The 16,324-nt window shown below is 42.7% G+C and overlaps 1 protein-coding gene across 1 annotated transcript; it reads right to left on the bottom strand.

Moving 5' to 3' along the window:
• Positions 1–2,912: 2,912 nt before the first annotated feature.
• Positions 2,913–10,741, bottom strand: AMER3 (APC membrane recruitment protein 3; the record flags this gene model as incomplete). The annotated part of the gene is made up of 2 exons (XM_082055653.1): positions 2,913–3,271; positions 7,721–10,741. The coding sequence occupies one exon, from the start codon at positions 10,739–10,741 to the stop codon at positions 7,739–7,741; it is 3,003 nt and encodes a 1,000-aa protein (XP_081911779.1). The 3' UTR covers positions 2,913–3,271; positions 7,721–7,738.
• Between the last annotated feature and the right edge of the window lie 5,583 nt (positions 10,742–16,324).

The raw sequence follows: 16,324 nt of genomic DNA, 5'->3' as shown, positions 1-16,324 counted from the left end.
TTTGTAGGTGGTTAGACGACCATCTTAATTATAAACGGGTTTCAGGGAGTTGGTTGCTATAGTAACAGTCTACTTAGTGCTTTTTTCAGAGCAAAACCAAACTTGTATGTTGATGGGAAGATGGAGTGGATGAGGAAGGGAGATTGAGCTTGTATTTCTCCAAGAGCCACAAATTGCAGCGTCCTCTATTTAAAGTATGCAGATGAGAGAGCTGCTCCTTTTCCTCAGTGTTTTTCCTGCCGCTGAAAGGCCCCATTTGATGTTTGTGTAAAATACAACCTTCCCTTATTTCAGATATGCAACCGTGCCAGGGTTAATTAAGGCTAACACCCAAGGAAATGTTTCCTAAAAGCGCAGCTGCAAACAGAGGGCACAATCTCTCCTGAAAAGCTGGAGCTGTGAAAATTTCTGATGCAGTGCTTTGTCTCATGACTCCTGCTGTAAATAAGGCTCCCTCTCCATCCTTACTGAAGTCAGATAGAATTTGTTTTGCCATTGATTTCTCTGCAAACAGCTCCCTGGTTGTGTATCACCACCCAGAAAACACCTTGGCTTGATTTTGTTCCCCTCTGTTGGCTGTGACATGGCAAAACATAACAAAGGGGCTTGGGGGGGGCAATGGACAAAAATCCTTAATCCTTCCTAATCTTAGGCTGTGATTCTCCCATCTCTGTGTCCTTCAGTCACCATCTGCACCTCTGTTAATGTGACCAAAGCACAGAACCCAATGCTCAGTTCTGTGGCCGCTGTTGCGAGGAAACAGAGCTTGACTGGCTTTTGTGGGCACGGCGCTGTGGTGCTGTGCCAGCCTGTCTGCTCCCATCGGGCACTGAGCTGAGCACTCAGTTTTCATTTTCTGCATTTTACAACATGCTGCAGGTCTGGATTCTGCAGAGCCAGCACATTTCCTTTGCAGAATGAAATGGGGGGGAGGAGAGGAGTCTGTGATAGCAAAGGGACAGTTTTAAATTACGGCTTTGCTTCATTTGTTTGAAAACCCAGTCTACGTTTTCCTACCTTGTTCTTTGTTGTGAAATGAGAATCGTTCAATCAGAAGTACGGACAAAGAGGACCTTCCATTTTCTTGGATCTCCAGGAATCTTCCCTATATCGTGACCTGCAGACTGACAGTTGCTCTTTGGATGATATAATCACCTCAAAGGAGGAGAGGACAGCTGATTGTGGGAAGAGAGAAACTTGCTGGCTGCAATATCATGGTATCATTTGTGCAGTTGTCATTACTGGCTGCTACTGTCAAGTGTTGTTAGATCTTTTAACATTTACCTGAATAGGTCTGCCACAGTGCATGTGGAGAGAGGCTTCAATTTAATGCCTTATTCCACAGGAAAAATCTAACATACAGTACTGTTTTTCTTCTCTCTACCCTGAGCTGTATTGCTGTCCAAGAACTGCAAACATCTTTCTCACATTGAAATGTTGTAAATCAGATGCAGACCCCATGATTGAAATGGCATAAGAAACTCACCACACCAAATGTGTACAGTCTGGCCTTTCTTGAAGAACTGACAAGAAGAGTTTTCTTAAAACAGAGCAGCCTTCCATAAGACCTGATAGGGAACTGTCTTCATTTTGGACATTTCCTTAGAAGAAGAGTGTAGGCTCCCTGTGCACTGGCTCATGACAACAGTGCTTCAGGCCTTTCACTGTCATGGTCAAATTTTTTGCTTTTACTTTAGCCAGATTTAAAACCTTCTGGTGGTTGTGTGTGTGTGTGTGTGTGTGTGTGTGTGTGTGTGTGTGTGTGTGCGGTTGTGTGTGGTTGGCGGGGGGTGTGTGTGGTTGGTTTGGGTTTTTTTAGAAAAATGCAGAAAATCTACTGCTGCTGAGGATTTCTGTGCTTTCTGTCTCCCTGGACTATGAGTTTACACAAAGAACCCAGACTTACGTACGGAGGCATGGCCTCTGCCCTGAATATACAATCACAACAGTGTCTGTAGTCTCTCAGGTGTTGCCAGGCCACAAAAGGGATAGTGCCCGTTTTGGGTACAAATACAGATCAGAAAAGGAGAAAATTCAAAAGGAATGTTTTTGAAGTTTTACAAAGCAAAATTGATACATACAGGCACAATAGACATCTGATTTTAAGAGGTGCCTGAGAGACACACACTAAACAAAATAAAATTTCATAACACAAATTAGAAAGCTTTGAAGTTCATACGCTTAATTAAGTTTGGAATAGGGAGCACTAAACCCAGACATCCAGGAGGAGCCGCTGTCTTGCTCAGAGGGTGCTGGTTGCCAGAAGATGGGATAGTTGGTTATTTCAGGTTTCAAAATTGTCCATTTTTCTTCTTTCTGACACTCCTGTTCCAAGCACCTGCTGCAGCCAGGGGCAGGGGTGGGATGCAGTGCTGTTTGGAGGACTCTGCTTCTGCCCCTCTCTGCATGGTCTGATGGAAGGAACAGAACTAGAGGTTTTACACATGAGGTCCAAAAAGCCAAGGTTACCAGGGTCTTCCTCTTACTCTTTTTTACTTGCTGGCTGGTGACTATAAATGCCATCAGGTTTGTACAGAGCATTCTCAAGCTGAGAATCTGCTTTGCATTCAGTGTCTCCATGACTGAACTCCAGACGGGGCCAGATTCTCTCCTCTTTAAATGAAGACACCTGCTCTGTAACTGGATACGAGTCTCCTGCTTTCTCCTTCTTCCCACCCTGACGTCTTCCCGGCCACCACAGCAAAACAGAAGTGAAGCAGGTTTTTGTCAGAATAGTAATAACTAATTCATTCCGTCATTTAAACAAATGGAGTGATGTTTGGCCCGACTGCATATAGATAATTATAAGGTCTTCTATAGCCAGACTTCTATAGCCAAAACCTGACTTGTATTTCTGCAGTTGTGTCAGGTAAGACACTAAGCATCTGAATAAGCAGGGGGGGTTGGTTTTGTTTTGTTGGGTTTTCTCTGGTTGGTTTGTTTTGTTTTTCATTCTGCCTTGACTTTTCCCCATTTCTCATAGAAAAGCACTGTATTTGTTTCATATGTCCTGTCCCTCAGCCCATGCTGCTGTCCACAGAAACTGTTTTTCTTTTCTTTTTTCCATCCATCGCCATCTCCCTGAAAATCTCCCATTCAAGGCTGAAGGAGATTGGGAGCCAGCTTCTGCTCTCAGGGTTAAATCTGAGAATCATTCCCCTGGCTTCAAATTTATGCTGTTGCAACGAAGATGAGAATTTAGCTTTCTGTACTGTTGTCAACAGGGGAAAAGTAGAGTCTCTGTAATACTGTATCCATGGAAACCAGCCTACTGCAATAGCAATAGCGGGTAAAGCAGCAAATCAATTTCTTTGGTTTTAAAATGAAACACATTTAACAACATTATAGTGCATCTGCTGTTTAAGATATCATCTGTGCTGATAACAGTGTCAAAAAACCCTTCTCTAGCAAATAAGCTGGCAAGAACATTTCTTCCTCCTGACAGAATTCTGATTTTGGATAGATTAAGCATGGATGACAAAGTCCCATGAAGACAGTACAGTGAGACAGAGCCAAGTCCAGAAGCAACAGTGCTTAATGAAGGAGAAAATTGTTTAATTTAGCATTTAACCCAAGTATCTGGGCACATGGTGACTAACACTCAAATGTATTAGCAGAGGCAGTGGCCTGTCACCTCTGTCTCCCTGCTCTTTGCCTCTGTGGTACCGTATGTGACAAATGGCATATTTGTACTTTGTGATGCATTTGTCTGAACAGGAATGTGTGCGTATGTGCATGTGTGCACGTGTGGCTGGTGGACTGTCAGATGAGATTTCGGTGTCTGGTTCAGTGCAAGATCATCTGGGCACCTCACATTATAAAGGTATGTGTTTCAGAGCCAGAGGCATTTCCAATGCAGAAAATGTGCTGGCTCTCTCCGCATTTTATCGTTTTTACATTACGTCGTGAGACTTGAGAGAGGAGCTCTTTGCTATGCCACGGCAGGAGCGTGGAAATATATGGATTTCTTACCCCAGGCTTTGAATGTGTTACCATACTCTTACTCTGCTGTGTGCAGAGGGATTCTGTCTTTATTTTTTTACCCATTAAAGCATCTCTCTGGCCATTTCGAGAAATAATACCATATATCAGACAATTGCCTATATGCAGATGAGGCTCCATTCTGCTTTTCCTTTTTATCAAATCCAGATACTGTAGTCTGCCTTCCCTGTGCCTGACAGATAGGGAAATATCTCTCTGGAAGAAATGCAACCTTATTTAAGACAGAGGGAATGAAGTTGAACCAGGATGGAATAAAGAGCTTTACAGAAATTGCCTAGACTGCGAGTAGCCTTTCGGTTGGTGAGGACCAGATACACATTCATCTGTCACTTTGCAGTGTCTAGGCTGTATTTTTATCTGCTTTTGAATCTCAGTTCCTCGATAACAGCAATAATGTATGCCATACTGTTGTCTTTTATGTACAGCTGCCCTATCTATTATGGCAATCCCTCTGACAGTTATCTATTTTTTTCTGACCTGAGGCCAAGCTTATTGCAACATATTCCTTTTAGTGCTATCACTGAAACACATCCAAAAGCTTCAATTGGTGCATAATGTGGCGGTTCAGCATTTGAATTAGGTGAGCACGTACTGTTGGGAGCACACGTGGGTTTTGTGGCTCTGCCACATCTACCAGTTAATGGAAGATACAGTTCAAACCATGTTATGTGGTAGAAGTGGCTCAGTGGTCTGAAACACAGTTGTTTGCAGGGAGTGCTTTGTTCTCCCTGCGGCTATGACATGCAGTGTTGTCTGCCTGTTTGGCCAATCCCAGAGATTTCAACAGCCAGGAAAAGTCAACCCAACGCACTGCTCTAGGACAGCGCTCCCTTGTTCAGGATGGAGTTTCCTGCTGGAAAACATCCAGTCAAAAAGCACAAACTTCTGCAGCTGCCCCTGCTTCAGTCACGTCTCTCACAGCACCTGAGTGTGGAGTTTTGAAACAGTGAACCTTGGAGCATTCTTTGTGTATAAGCTCTTGGGGTTTGCACAGTCATGTCCAGCGTAGGAGTGTTTCTCGATGATGTCTGTCTCCATGGATTCAGAGATGACACCATGTTTATACGTCGCCTCTCTTACATGACCACCCCTGTGATTAAGACGAAGATCCTGAGTCACCTTCAACAAAAATCAAAGTTTCCGGCAAACCTGTAGGCCATCTGTTAATGTAGGCGGGCAAGAAGATACTGGGTAGGAAAATTCAGTCACATGGCAGTGTTTATATCTATCACCACAGACATTTCCTTTAACTGTATTAAATGCCATTTTAATTATTGTCTAAATTATTTTTCTGTAATACATTTGTAACAAAGCCTGTAGTGAAATGATCCCTTAAAATGAGACCATTCCTCAAAGTCACTTTATGAATATGCAGATCCCATGCATTTTAAGATGCCATTCATTTTACTGTTGGAGAAGCCTCGATCAAAAATCAACAGATCCCTTTTGGAAAAAACTTGAATTCTCATCTTCCTGGGACCGAGGTGGTAGTGTATGAACTGTGTCACATTCCTGACACTGTGGGTGTCAGTGCTGACACATGGTGGCACATAGCAGCTGCCATTTGATACAATGCAGTAGAAAATGCCCCCGTAATGTCTACTTGCAGTGTATCTTGTACAGTGTGAAGAGTCAGTCTGTTACTGCTTCTGACAGTCTTGGCAGCTATGACTCCCTTCTCTGTTTCTACCAGGAAGCAAGTGACTCCTCAAAATTAGAATCCCTTTGTGTATTCCCAGCCTGCGCAGGCAGCGATATTCTTAGCAGTACCCTGTAGACTAATATTCACAACAAACTAAAAATATCAGGCCAATTCATACATTGAACTGCTCTTCTAACCTTAAAAATCTGTGCCTAGAACCAGTTTCTTACACATACTAGCTATGACTAGAAGTCTTCCCTTGCCTATACTGAATTTTTCATTTCAGAAATAATCTAATAGAGGCAAGTAGTTCGAAGGACTATGGTGTGTGCTTGGATGGCAAGTTCTGCCTAAAAATCTGGGGGCATAAGAAGATGGCTTGCTAGTCAGCATTGTTTGCAGGATAGTTTGCAACAAAAATGGAAACAAAGCAAAACAAAATCACTTCTTTCACTAGAGGAAGACCCCGTTCACTGATGAACAGGTAGTAACTAGATGATGCATTAGTAAAGGGTATTGATGACTGACAGTCTCTGGCCATTAACCTAATGCAGACCCCTGAGAAATATGCCTCCCTGCAATAGGAGATGTGTTAGTGGGGAAGGGCACTTCCACAAAGATGTAAATAGCAAAGCAGGTGGCTGAATCTCCCAAGACTTGAAAATGTAAGGATGTTTCTGCCTCATGCAGAGAGAAATACTGTCCTTTTTAGTTTGTGCTGTTTGGGAAGCTCTTAGAAATGACCAGGAAACAGTTACACTGCTGTGAGCAACAAGAAGCATTGTGTTCTCTGGGTTACTCCGTTCAATATTGAGCTGCTCCTTAATTCTCTCTCCTGGCCCGTGCTGCAGCCTCCTCTCCATCTTCTACCACCTCCAAAGGCTGTTTCTCGGAGTGCTGGGGCTGGGCAGAGTCCAGCCAATCTGTCAGAGTTGCCAGGACACATGACAGAAAATTTTCATGGGTTTAAACTTCTAGGACAGATTCCTCTCGGCAACTGGAGGACAGAGGATTTCTCACCTGGCACAGTCAGAGCAGTACGTACAGATGGTGTCTGCTCTGGCCTAAAGCCTTGTGTGACAGGCCAATCTGAACCAGCACCATGGCTGTGTACTTAAGCAGCTCTTTCTGTTTTACAACAGAGGTGTTTCTTGCCCTATGTCAGAGAACAAATTCTGCATCTACCTGTCCAGTAAGTGTGGTTCAAGGATTTTCAAAAGTTTGAGGTGCAGCACAGAGCCTATAATCCCTTTCTGGAGAAGCCTGTCAAGCTTTACACATGGAGCATGCCTTGGCTTCAGCTCTTGCCCTGCCACGGCACTGTTTGGCCAGAGACCAGCTCTGTCTACTGGAGACAGATTTGAAGCTTGCAGCCCTGTTAGGAGAACACCCTTTTGGTACACTTGGCAGCAGCAGCAGAGTATTGCGTGCTTTCCCTTGTGCTTGAGGGCACACCATACACACAACTGCAGGACAGGGTATGTCTGTCTGCCCTGTGACTTAACGTTGCAGATCTGCGGCTTTCTCCTTTGACCCCTTGTGTAGCAGCTCACGCCTCAGGACTGCAGTAGAGAGCTCTGTCTGATATCCAGTTATCACTCCAGAGGGAAAGAAGCAGGGCATAATTTTTATGTTTTTATTAAGTAGTGAGAGGATTCAATGACCTGGTGGTGAGGAATCTGAGCTGAGTGCTGCCAGCAGCCTGTGGCCAGGCAGCCATATCCACAGTGTTGTTCCAAACGTGGCAGATCCTGGAGTGGGAGAAGGAAAAATTTTCCCTGCTTCAGTTGGTGTGAAAACTGCTGCATCTAAATGGGAGATGGGGCTTCAACCTTTGCACGTGACTTGTAAGACTCAGCGAATGAGATACCTGCTATATGTGGCTGCTGGTTTCGGCAAATGTGTCATTTAAATTTTGATTACTCTTAACTACCACGCTGAAGTGGAAGTTAAGAGCAGTGGAACTGGAAAAGTGAGAAACCCTGAGTATGTATCAGACTCCGCTGCCCTAAGTGTGAAGTCGGAACAGATGTTACCTTTTTCACATTTAATTTCAGACACCCCGTAACCACTCACCTTCTCAACGCAGGTGCGTTACTGGTGGTTCCTCCCTGTCGCTGCTGTTCCCAGGGTCACAGCCTGCAGGTTTGGGGACAGAGCGCTCCCTCCAGCCAGACCCACGTGTGACATCTCCGCAGAGCTCCATGGCCCTGGGCTGTGCGGCTTGGCCTCCTGCAGCTGCAGCGGGTCCGTGGGAGAGACTGAGCTGCTGTATGAAGTTTGTGGAAAAGCAGCAGGTATGTCTGAGCAGACAGAGTTAAAGAGAGGTAAAAATGTTGGTCTGCTAAGAGTTGTGGCAGCAGCAGAGTCACTTGGACTGAGGTCAATTGTAAAGTCTTTTAAATAGGACAGCGCTTGATTGTTTAGCTGGGCATATTCAAAATTTATCTTGCTTCTAGTGACCTCACCTAGGATTTTTGCTCTGCTTCTCTGATCTTCAGAGCAAATTTGCTCCGCATTTTGCTTCAAATTATACAGGCTGCCGGATTGGAAACTTGTCTCATAGTTGTATTGGTTTGTGCTAGGAATACTGGAGTATTCTGGATTTTGGGCAATGCAGTTACATTCATTTTGCAAGAATAACTTGTTTTTGTACTGAGACATCTTACGAATGATATTGTTTACTTCATTCCCAATGCATTTGTCTTCCAGGTGTTTGTTTTCATAGCTGATTTTTAATGATGCCACTTGTGTTACACAGCGCTCTAAGAGCTGCACTATGTTAGTGCTGCTCTCTGTTGCTGTGGGGCTAATATAGCTCTGGAAGCGTCTGAGAGTCAGAGGCTGCAGTGGTTTATCACAGGAAACAGAGAGAGAGGGGTACGTTGGTTTATTTCTGTCCTCCAGGGGATCCAGGAGTGAGGTTGCAGCAGTCTTGTAGGAGTAACATGATTCTACTTCGTGGTTATCATCTAGTGAAGGGTTTTCAGAGCTCTGGGAACCACTCTCTCTGTTCAGCTTTTCTGGCAGTGGGTTTTTGTCTCCAGATGTCTCGCATCCTTCTGAAATTGCCATCTTCTCATTCTTAGTTGAAGATGTCTGCAGATTATCTCCGTTAGCCTGTGATTGTGGTACGTAACTTGACGCTTTGGTGGTTTCCACAGTCCCAGGCACTGTAGATGAATCCATGTGGTGAGTCCCCTCCCTTCCTTGAAAATCCAAATAAGATGTGTTGGGGCAGGAGTCCAGGCTGTGGTCTCTTTCAGCGACACTTACTGAGGAGGCCTCAGCGGCATGGTTGCTTTCATCCAACAACGCACAGATGTTAAATGTATTAGATTCTTCCTTGCTTGGTTTCTCCTGCTGAGATTCTGTGCTCACTTTCTGTTCTGGGCTGGGTGGTATAGATGAATCACTAGATTTTTCTGGCTGTGATTGAGGACTCTGAAGAGAGTCAGGGGAGGAAACGAGCCCCGCGTGTTTTCGCAGCCAGTTTATTATCCCCATGGTCAATGAAAGCTCGGTATCGCAGAGCTTTAGCAAACATTCTTTGCCTTTCCATGTGCTGTGGAAAAAACCCTGGCTGATAATGTCTAGAGTTGGCTGCGAAGCCATGTTCTCCTCAGCTCCAACATGAAAGCTGTAAATGGACAAAGGGATTTCAATGGCTTGTTCTGAAATGCTTTCAGATGTGCACAAGTCATCATCTAGAACTGGGTTTATTTTGACCTCATTTGGATCATAGAAAAGCTCATAAAGGGCATCTCCACTGTAGCTGTCTCTTGGAAATCTACCTGGGACCCCAGGGGTCTGAGCTTCCTTCATTTCTTCATCTTGCCCAGGAGAAAATGAATCATAGTAGCCTTCATCACTTGTGGATGTGGATTCCTGGTTGTCACTTTTCGGTGTTCCTGTTTCTGTGGAGCTCTCTTTGGAATTGTCACCGTCTTTATCAGGTGACACTTGGGGGTCTGTCACAGATGCAGCAGCCTGGCATCTAGCCTTTTCCACATCAGGACCAGGTATCTTCAGTAACTTCTTATCAAACAGAGCACTCTGATGTAGCCTCACTGATTTGTTGATGTTGTCCCAAAACTTCGCAAATTCAACAGTCTCATTCTGCCCAGGAGAGGCCAACTGCTCCACACCCCCTTGGAAAGAGCCCATGACAGGGCTGTCTTTGTGCTTGCCTCGTCTCAGCAGAACTTCTTTGCTGTTCTCCAGCTCCAGGTGAGCTGAGCTCTCATCAGCAAAGATTTCCCCACAGCCAGTGAGAGAGTCAAAGCTCTTCAGGGAGGCGACATCTTCACAAAGGGTGTTGCAGCAGTCATAGGAAGAGTCAGACTGCAGTTCACTGTCTGAGCAGTCTTGGGACAAGCAATCAGCTGCAAAACTTTCTCCAGTTTTGAAAAGATACTTTGCAAGACGCCCAGACAACTCACTCTTGCAACCTGGAGAGGACAGATTCTTCTCCTTCTCAGCCAGGAATGGAAGGCTGTCTGGTTTATTTTTTTTTATATGAAATATATCTCTGAGCCCTTTCTTAGATCTCTTGAGGGAAATTCTCTTCCTGGGAATGGTTTTAGCAACAGCTGGTACAAAAGGCATCTGTGGCACAAAGTTCCTGTAGTCGATCATCTGGCTGCTGCACGCAGACTGGCTGGGGCTGACCACACACTCTTTCTTACTGCTGGAGCTGGACATACCCGAAAAGCTGATACTATTGACAAGTCGCCCCTTACCCTTTCCAGAAAAACCTTCCTCACAAGCCTTGCTGGGGCTGCACTGCTCTGTTTTGTCTGCCTCGCTAACACAGTCGTGGGTTTTACTCTTCCTGACAAGTTTGTAGGAGGACCCAGATGATTTTTCCAGGCTGTTGTCACCAGCTCCATTCCTTGCTGCCCTGGTAGAAAATCTGTAGTTCTTGTGTGTGGCCAAACATGCCAGCTGGACTTCAGCTACACTGTGGTTTCCCTCCAGAGCTGCCTTTTTGTCCTTCCCAGTGTCGTCTTTGTTGATAGGAACTGTGTGTACTGGTGGCACCTTCTCATGTTGCACACTGGATTTAATGAAGGTCTTTCCTCTCTTGAGCTCCATACTGCTTCCTCACATCTGTTTCTGTAAAGAAAACAACAGAATAAAAATATCGTGAGGCCAAAGGCTAGCACTTCTAAATCTGGAGAACAAGGGGATGGATATTAAGCATTATACAATTGTGTTTATTTGTCACCAGGAATTTCCATCACTGAATCATGGTATTGCATGAGAAACAGATCAAGTGAAACTGCAGGTCTGTTGGCAATGGCTGGAAGGTCCAGCAAGGAGAAGACAGTACACATTAGGGCTTGGTAGCTGAGGCTCAGAGAACATTTTGTCTGTTAGAAATGGGGGCATCTGGATTTAGGATTATGACTGCAGGATGGCTTTTAACAAGATAGAGATACTATTTCAAAAGTAGAAGAGTCATCAATGAAAAGCAATGTCTGAGGAACTTTAACATGCAAGTGTGTGCATCAGGGATCAGCAGTTCACAAATCTGTGCCTTTGAAGAGGACTAAGAGCTCAGGGTGGGAAATCTCCTGAGAAAGCAGATCAAACATCTGACACATTATGCTCACTTTATATTAAAATAAGCCTTACCTGTGAATAGAAAATCCATAAACCTTGGTACTATCCTGTGAAGCTGAACTACTGTTTTTGCTTCCTCCTGAGTATAAAGTATAATTTTCTGCACTACTGCTTTTATTGTAAAAAGTCAAAAATGCCACATTGAAAATCACTGTTAATTATGACAGAAGCATCATTTCGAATTTGCAAAGACCAGTGTAAGTACATTGAGGCATTGCCACGCTGAATCTACATTGTGCATTGATTAGCTGTTTCTAAAAATACTCTATTACCTGTATCAATGCTCATTGTGGCCTGTTTGGTTTTAGCTATGACTCTTTCAGTTTTCCAGCAGTTATTTCATGGACACACTTGCTCCTTTCCTGCCTTATTGAATATTGAGTAAGTCAATGGACTTACGTAAAGGTAGGTCAGGGAAGAAGCAAGCCCTTCCTAAAAGCTGCTAGAGAAACCAGGTTTTTACTGGATGGGAAGCAGATACGGGTCTGGCAGCTGGGAGTTGTGTCACCCGCAGCACTTCTCCAACAGGCACATCAGTGACAGCCTGTTTCTCATAGGAGCTGCAAACTGGCAGGTGATTAGCAGTGTTTACAACTAAATGTAGGTCAGTGACAAAAGGAAGAAAATGTAAATGTAAATTGTGACTATTCAACATCAAGAGTATGGTTGTTATGGAAGACGTGGGTGGTGATAGATGGGTGTCTGTCAGTATGGTTGAGATGTTGGCACATTTATTTGTGTTTGGGGCTGTGTGTGAGTATTGCAGAGCATTCTTAATGAAAGCCTGTAAACATTTCACTACACTGTCAGGTATCTGGAGTTCACTGCTGCTGCAGGAAACTGGTTTTGCATATTCGGAAATAGGTCACTGGGACATGGTTATACTCCTCTTCTGAAAAGCAAGGTGTGATTGAGAAGAAATTCAGTGTGCAGAACTCCAGCAGAGCTGTGAAAACGATTGGAAACAGCTGATGCAAGACCAGTTATTAATATGTCAAAAATAAAGTGTCTGACATCTCAGTCCTTTACAATTGTAGAAGTATTAATAGGTTCTGTGTCCCTGCAGGAAGTCCTGCTGCTGAGAAGCTCCTTAGAGGTCTGTGCCATGGCGAATGCTGGCGTTACAACAATGCTGTGTAGGACCCTCTGAAGTCCTGCAGCTGTTTCTGCCCATTCTTGCTATTAAACAATGGTCATTTTTGTAGGAAATTGCATTTTCAGGAAGTTTTTCTCTAGATACGTTAAAAAGGTTTTTAGCGGTGGATTTGTTTTATTGTCGAGTTTGAAACATTAAAAGCTACAAATTCAGGATGTCAATAGATAATCTTTTGAATAAAGAAATCTTTGGTCTGAATTGTATCTCCTTGATAAGAAACACAGTGGACTACTAGTTTGATAACTGGGTCTAGAAGCTTTGAGGCTTGTTCTTTTTTTTTTATAAATTAGATGAACAGTTTTAACATGAAAACCCCAATGGCCTGAATAATGTCTGTACTGACAATATATATGTAGTATAGTAATGTAAGATACACTGATGGTAGCCTATGCTACCTTTTCTGTTTCATCTGATGAGGAAAAAAGCATAAGTTAGCTATTGTTTTGTTTGTTTGTTTTAACATCTTCTATACATATAATCACTAACTTTGTTTTATGTCCCTATTTAATCCCATATATTATTATTCTCATTTTCCCCCAGGATTCATGCAAGACTCATTAGATCTAGTTCACTGTGTCATCCTGCTTATCCTGTTTTAATACTGACACAGCTTTGGGAATCTTCCCCATTTAAAATGTTATTAAAAATGAAAATCAAGAAAGGGAAGATCTCATTCAGCTCTTTGAGGGCACTTAAGGACAGGCTACCAGAGCCTGCAGATTTTTTGAAATGTTTGTCTCAGATGCTGTTTTGTAACTTCCCATACAATGAGTTCCTCTTCATCCTCATATGATACAAATTACCAATGAGCTTCTTTCCAAATACAGAACAGAGATATTTATGAAATGCTGCTCTCTTTCTAGATCTATTAATACTTTTAGCATTCTTGGATGTAATGGACCATACCATAATACCTTTTTTTTCCCCTCTCTGCAGGGATACAGTTATATCTCTAACCCCAGAAGCTGTACCAGTGAAGTTAGAGACAGATAAAAGTGCTATAAGGGAAAGTTACCCTTCAGTGGTTATGTAAAGCTAATCAAAATTCTGTGAAAAATTATTCTAGGCATTTAAAACTGGTACATTTCTGGGATTTCTTGACTGGTGCACTCAGCTACACTGTTGCCTGTCTCTACTCCTTTTTAGTTATTCTCTTGAACTTAAGTTGCAGTGTGTCTCTTCTTCCACAGGGATAAAGGGTATATGAGGCACTGATATCCACCTTTGCAAAGGAAATACATTTTGCAATTAAAAATCACTGTGAAGAACAGAAACCTGTGGAAATGAGCAGTCAGTCGGCTAAGGCTAGGTTGTTCTGTTTCAACAGGCTCTGGGTGTTTTCTTTGTTAACATTACTTGACCTCTTTTTTTAATATCTGTGAAATTACTTGTGGAACACGTGTTTAAATAGATAACATGCTTGAATCTCATACTGGGCTACATTTTAAAAGTCATTTACAATGATCTTACGTGCAGCAGTGCTAAGACTTCCCATCTACAGTAATCAGTACTTTTATCTGTCTTGATCATACCAGCTGCTCACTTTTAGGATTTCACAAATGTCTAAGCAGGCAATTAGATCTGGATTTTGGGCTTATACTATAATGGAAATAAAACTTTGGTTTAAATTTGAATAATATTGCTTATAAAGTGAAGAGATACTTCAGGCTCAAACAAATACCAAAAATACCATTTTACTGTGTCTGTGGTTCATATCAAAGTTTTAGAATGGGAAGGCAAACACAGTCCTGTGGGCTGAGCTTTGGTTTTAGGACAGTCAGAGCAATTGCTCATAGTCCTGGGTTACAAGGACCTGAATGAGACTGAGTTAGGTAACTGTTCTGCTTCATAAGAGCCATATTCAGGTGTCCTAAATTCTACCTAAGTCCAGGTCAGCAGACAAGGAGGAGAGAGGGGGTGCAGTGGAGCTGGACTGGTGTTCACTGGGAAGCAGGAGGAAGATGGATGGAGGCAGGATCCAGACCATCCCAATAGTGCCTCTGTCATGGGGGTCAGACAGAGGGGTCGCACTTGCCTCTGCCTGTGGCCCCCAAGCTTTCTGCCAGGCTGAGCTCCCCACTGTTTTCCCTCTCTGGAGGAATGAGGGGAAGACTTGCTTCGGTTTTTGGGCTGGTGTCAAAGTTATTATCTTAAACTAGCTTATCTCACAATGGAAAGCTTTCTTTAGGTTATCTTCTAGGAAAAGGTAAAATAGATTGTGCTTTAATGTGTCAGTAGCTAAAGTAGCAGTCTTCCAGATGTAGCTCTAAGAATAGCATCCTACTGGGAAGGTAGAAGTATCTGCTTCAGTGAAGTTGTGTGGATAAGAAGAATAGTATTGTGAAGAGGAAATTTAGATGACCTCTTTGGCTTTGGCAAGTTTGGCTCAACATGACTTTTGCTTAAGTAGTAAAAAATATAACTAAGATTCATTTATTCCAAAATCTTATCAGCTGTCTGGCTTGGACACTCTTACTTGCTTTTTTGATGGGTAATTTATATATAGGTGTCTCTCTTGGAGACAGAAATAAGCAAAATTCAGAATATAGTTGTTATTTTGCAGGGGATATAGGAGTTCATTCTTAAAATTGGCAGGTTGTGGAAGTAGTACCTTGCTGCCTCTTGCTAAGCAGAATTGTGCATGCCACTTGGAGTCTTAATTTAACCTCCCTCCAAGCATTTTTTTTTTAATTAAATGAAAGACTTGATAAATATTGCACACTTTTTAAGGGTTTTTAATTTAAAAAGAAGAAAAAAGCTCTATTTGGACTGCTTTTATGTTTTAGGATACAAGTCTGGAGTGAATCCAAAATCCCCTTTCTGCAAGTGGCTTCATATCAATCAGACTCAAGATCCTGAGTATCAGAGTTGCCTTTGAAAATGTTACCCCTGCTTTCCAAACAAAAATGGTAGCATGATTAAATTTCCTGAAAACTTCTCTGTGGTTTGGGCATTTGGACATGTATTATGCTTAAAATGGATGCACCTTAAGATGCAATATTTAAAAAAAATATTTCTTGAGAAATTGTATCATGGGAGACTCTCCCTTCCTCAGGAGGATTTTTGCTGAGTGCCAGTTGGAAGCCCTAAAATGCAAAACCAAGCGAGCATGAGGTGGTGAGAGCCACGGCTACTTTTAAAGTCAGTAGGCAATACTAAATTTTAATGCTTAGGATCTAATCAATTAGCAATGCATAAAGAACAGCTGGTGCTCCCAGTAAAGTGGGAGGGGGGGAGTATTTTTGGAATAAGACTTTATTTACAGTCAAAAGCCTTAACTCTCTATCTCAGAAGATAAAAGTTAATAATGGAAATACTTTACTAATAATCATGATAATATACTCCATATATTCCCTTAATTTGTTTTTTAATTACAAAGCAATAAAATGCTTCCTTGCTAGACGGTGGTGATATCCTCTCTGCAGTTATTGTCACACTGTTTCTAGTAAGCAAATAAACACAACAGTTCTTATGGTGAAAACCAAAGAGGATTTTAAAGCAGGGCTCATCTTCTCACCTAAACTGATTACCCTGCTAGTATCTCATCTCCATTAGAAGACAGAAAAGAACAGGCTGGAAAGGATGGAGGATGTAATCGGGGACAGGCATGATTCAGGAAACAGAAGAATGTTTATTTTTAAAGACGCCTGTGTGACACACAAACCTGCATTGGGATCACACCTCTTGTTAGTACTCCTCCCCTCATCATCGTTAGGGGCTGTATCTTATCATTCTCCTTAATCATTTGTCTCTCTTGGGTAACCCAGGATGTCTAATTATTTGCATATACATTTAGGTCAGGCAATGGCTTTCTCATGAAGAACCAGCGAAAAGCACATTGATTTGTTTTTCTTCAACCTCAGTTCCACTGAGCACACAAAGTAAAATCTTATACT

This window comes from Streptopelia decaocto (genome assembly GCF_964273445.1).
Source record: "Streptopelia decaocto genome assembly, chromosome: 6".
NCBI classification, from domain to species: Eukaryota; Metazoa; Chordata; class Aves; order Columbiformes; family Columbidae; genus Streptopelia; species Streptopelia decaocto.
Note: the sequence above shows the minus strand (reverse complement) of the source record. Positions and strands in the feature narration are given on the sequence as shown.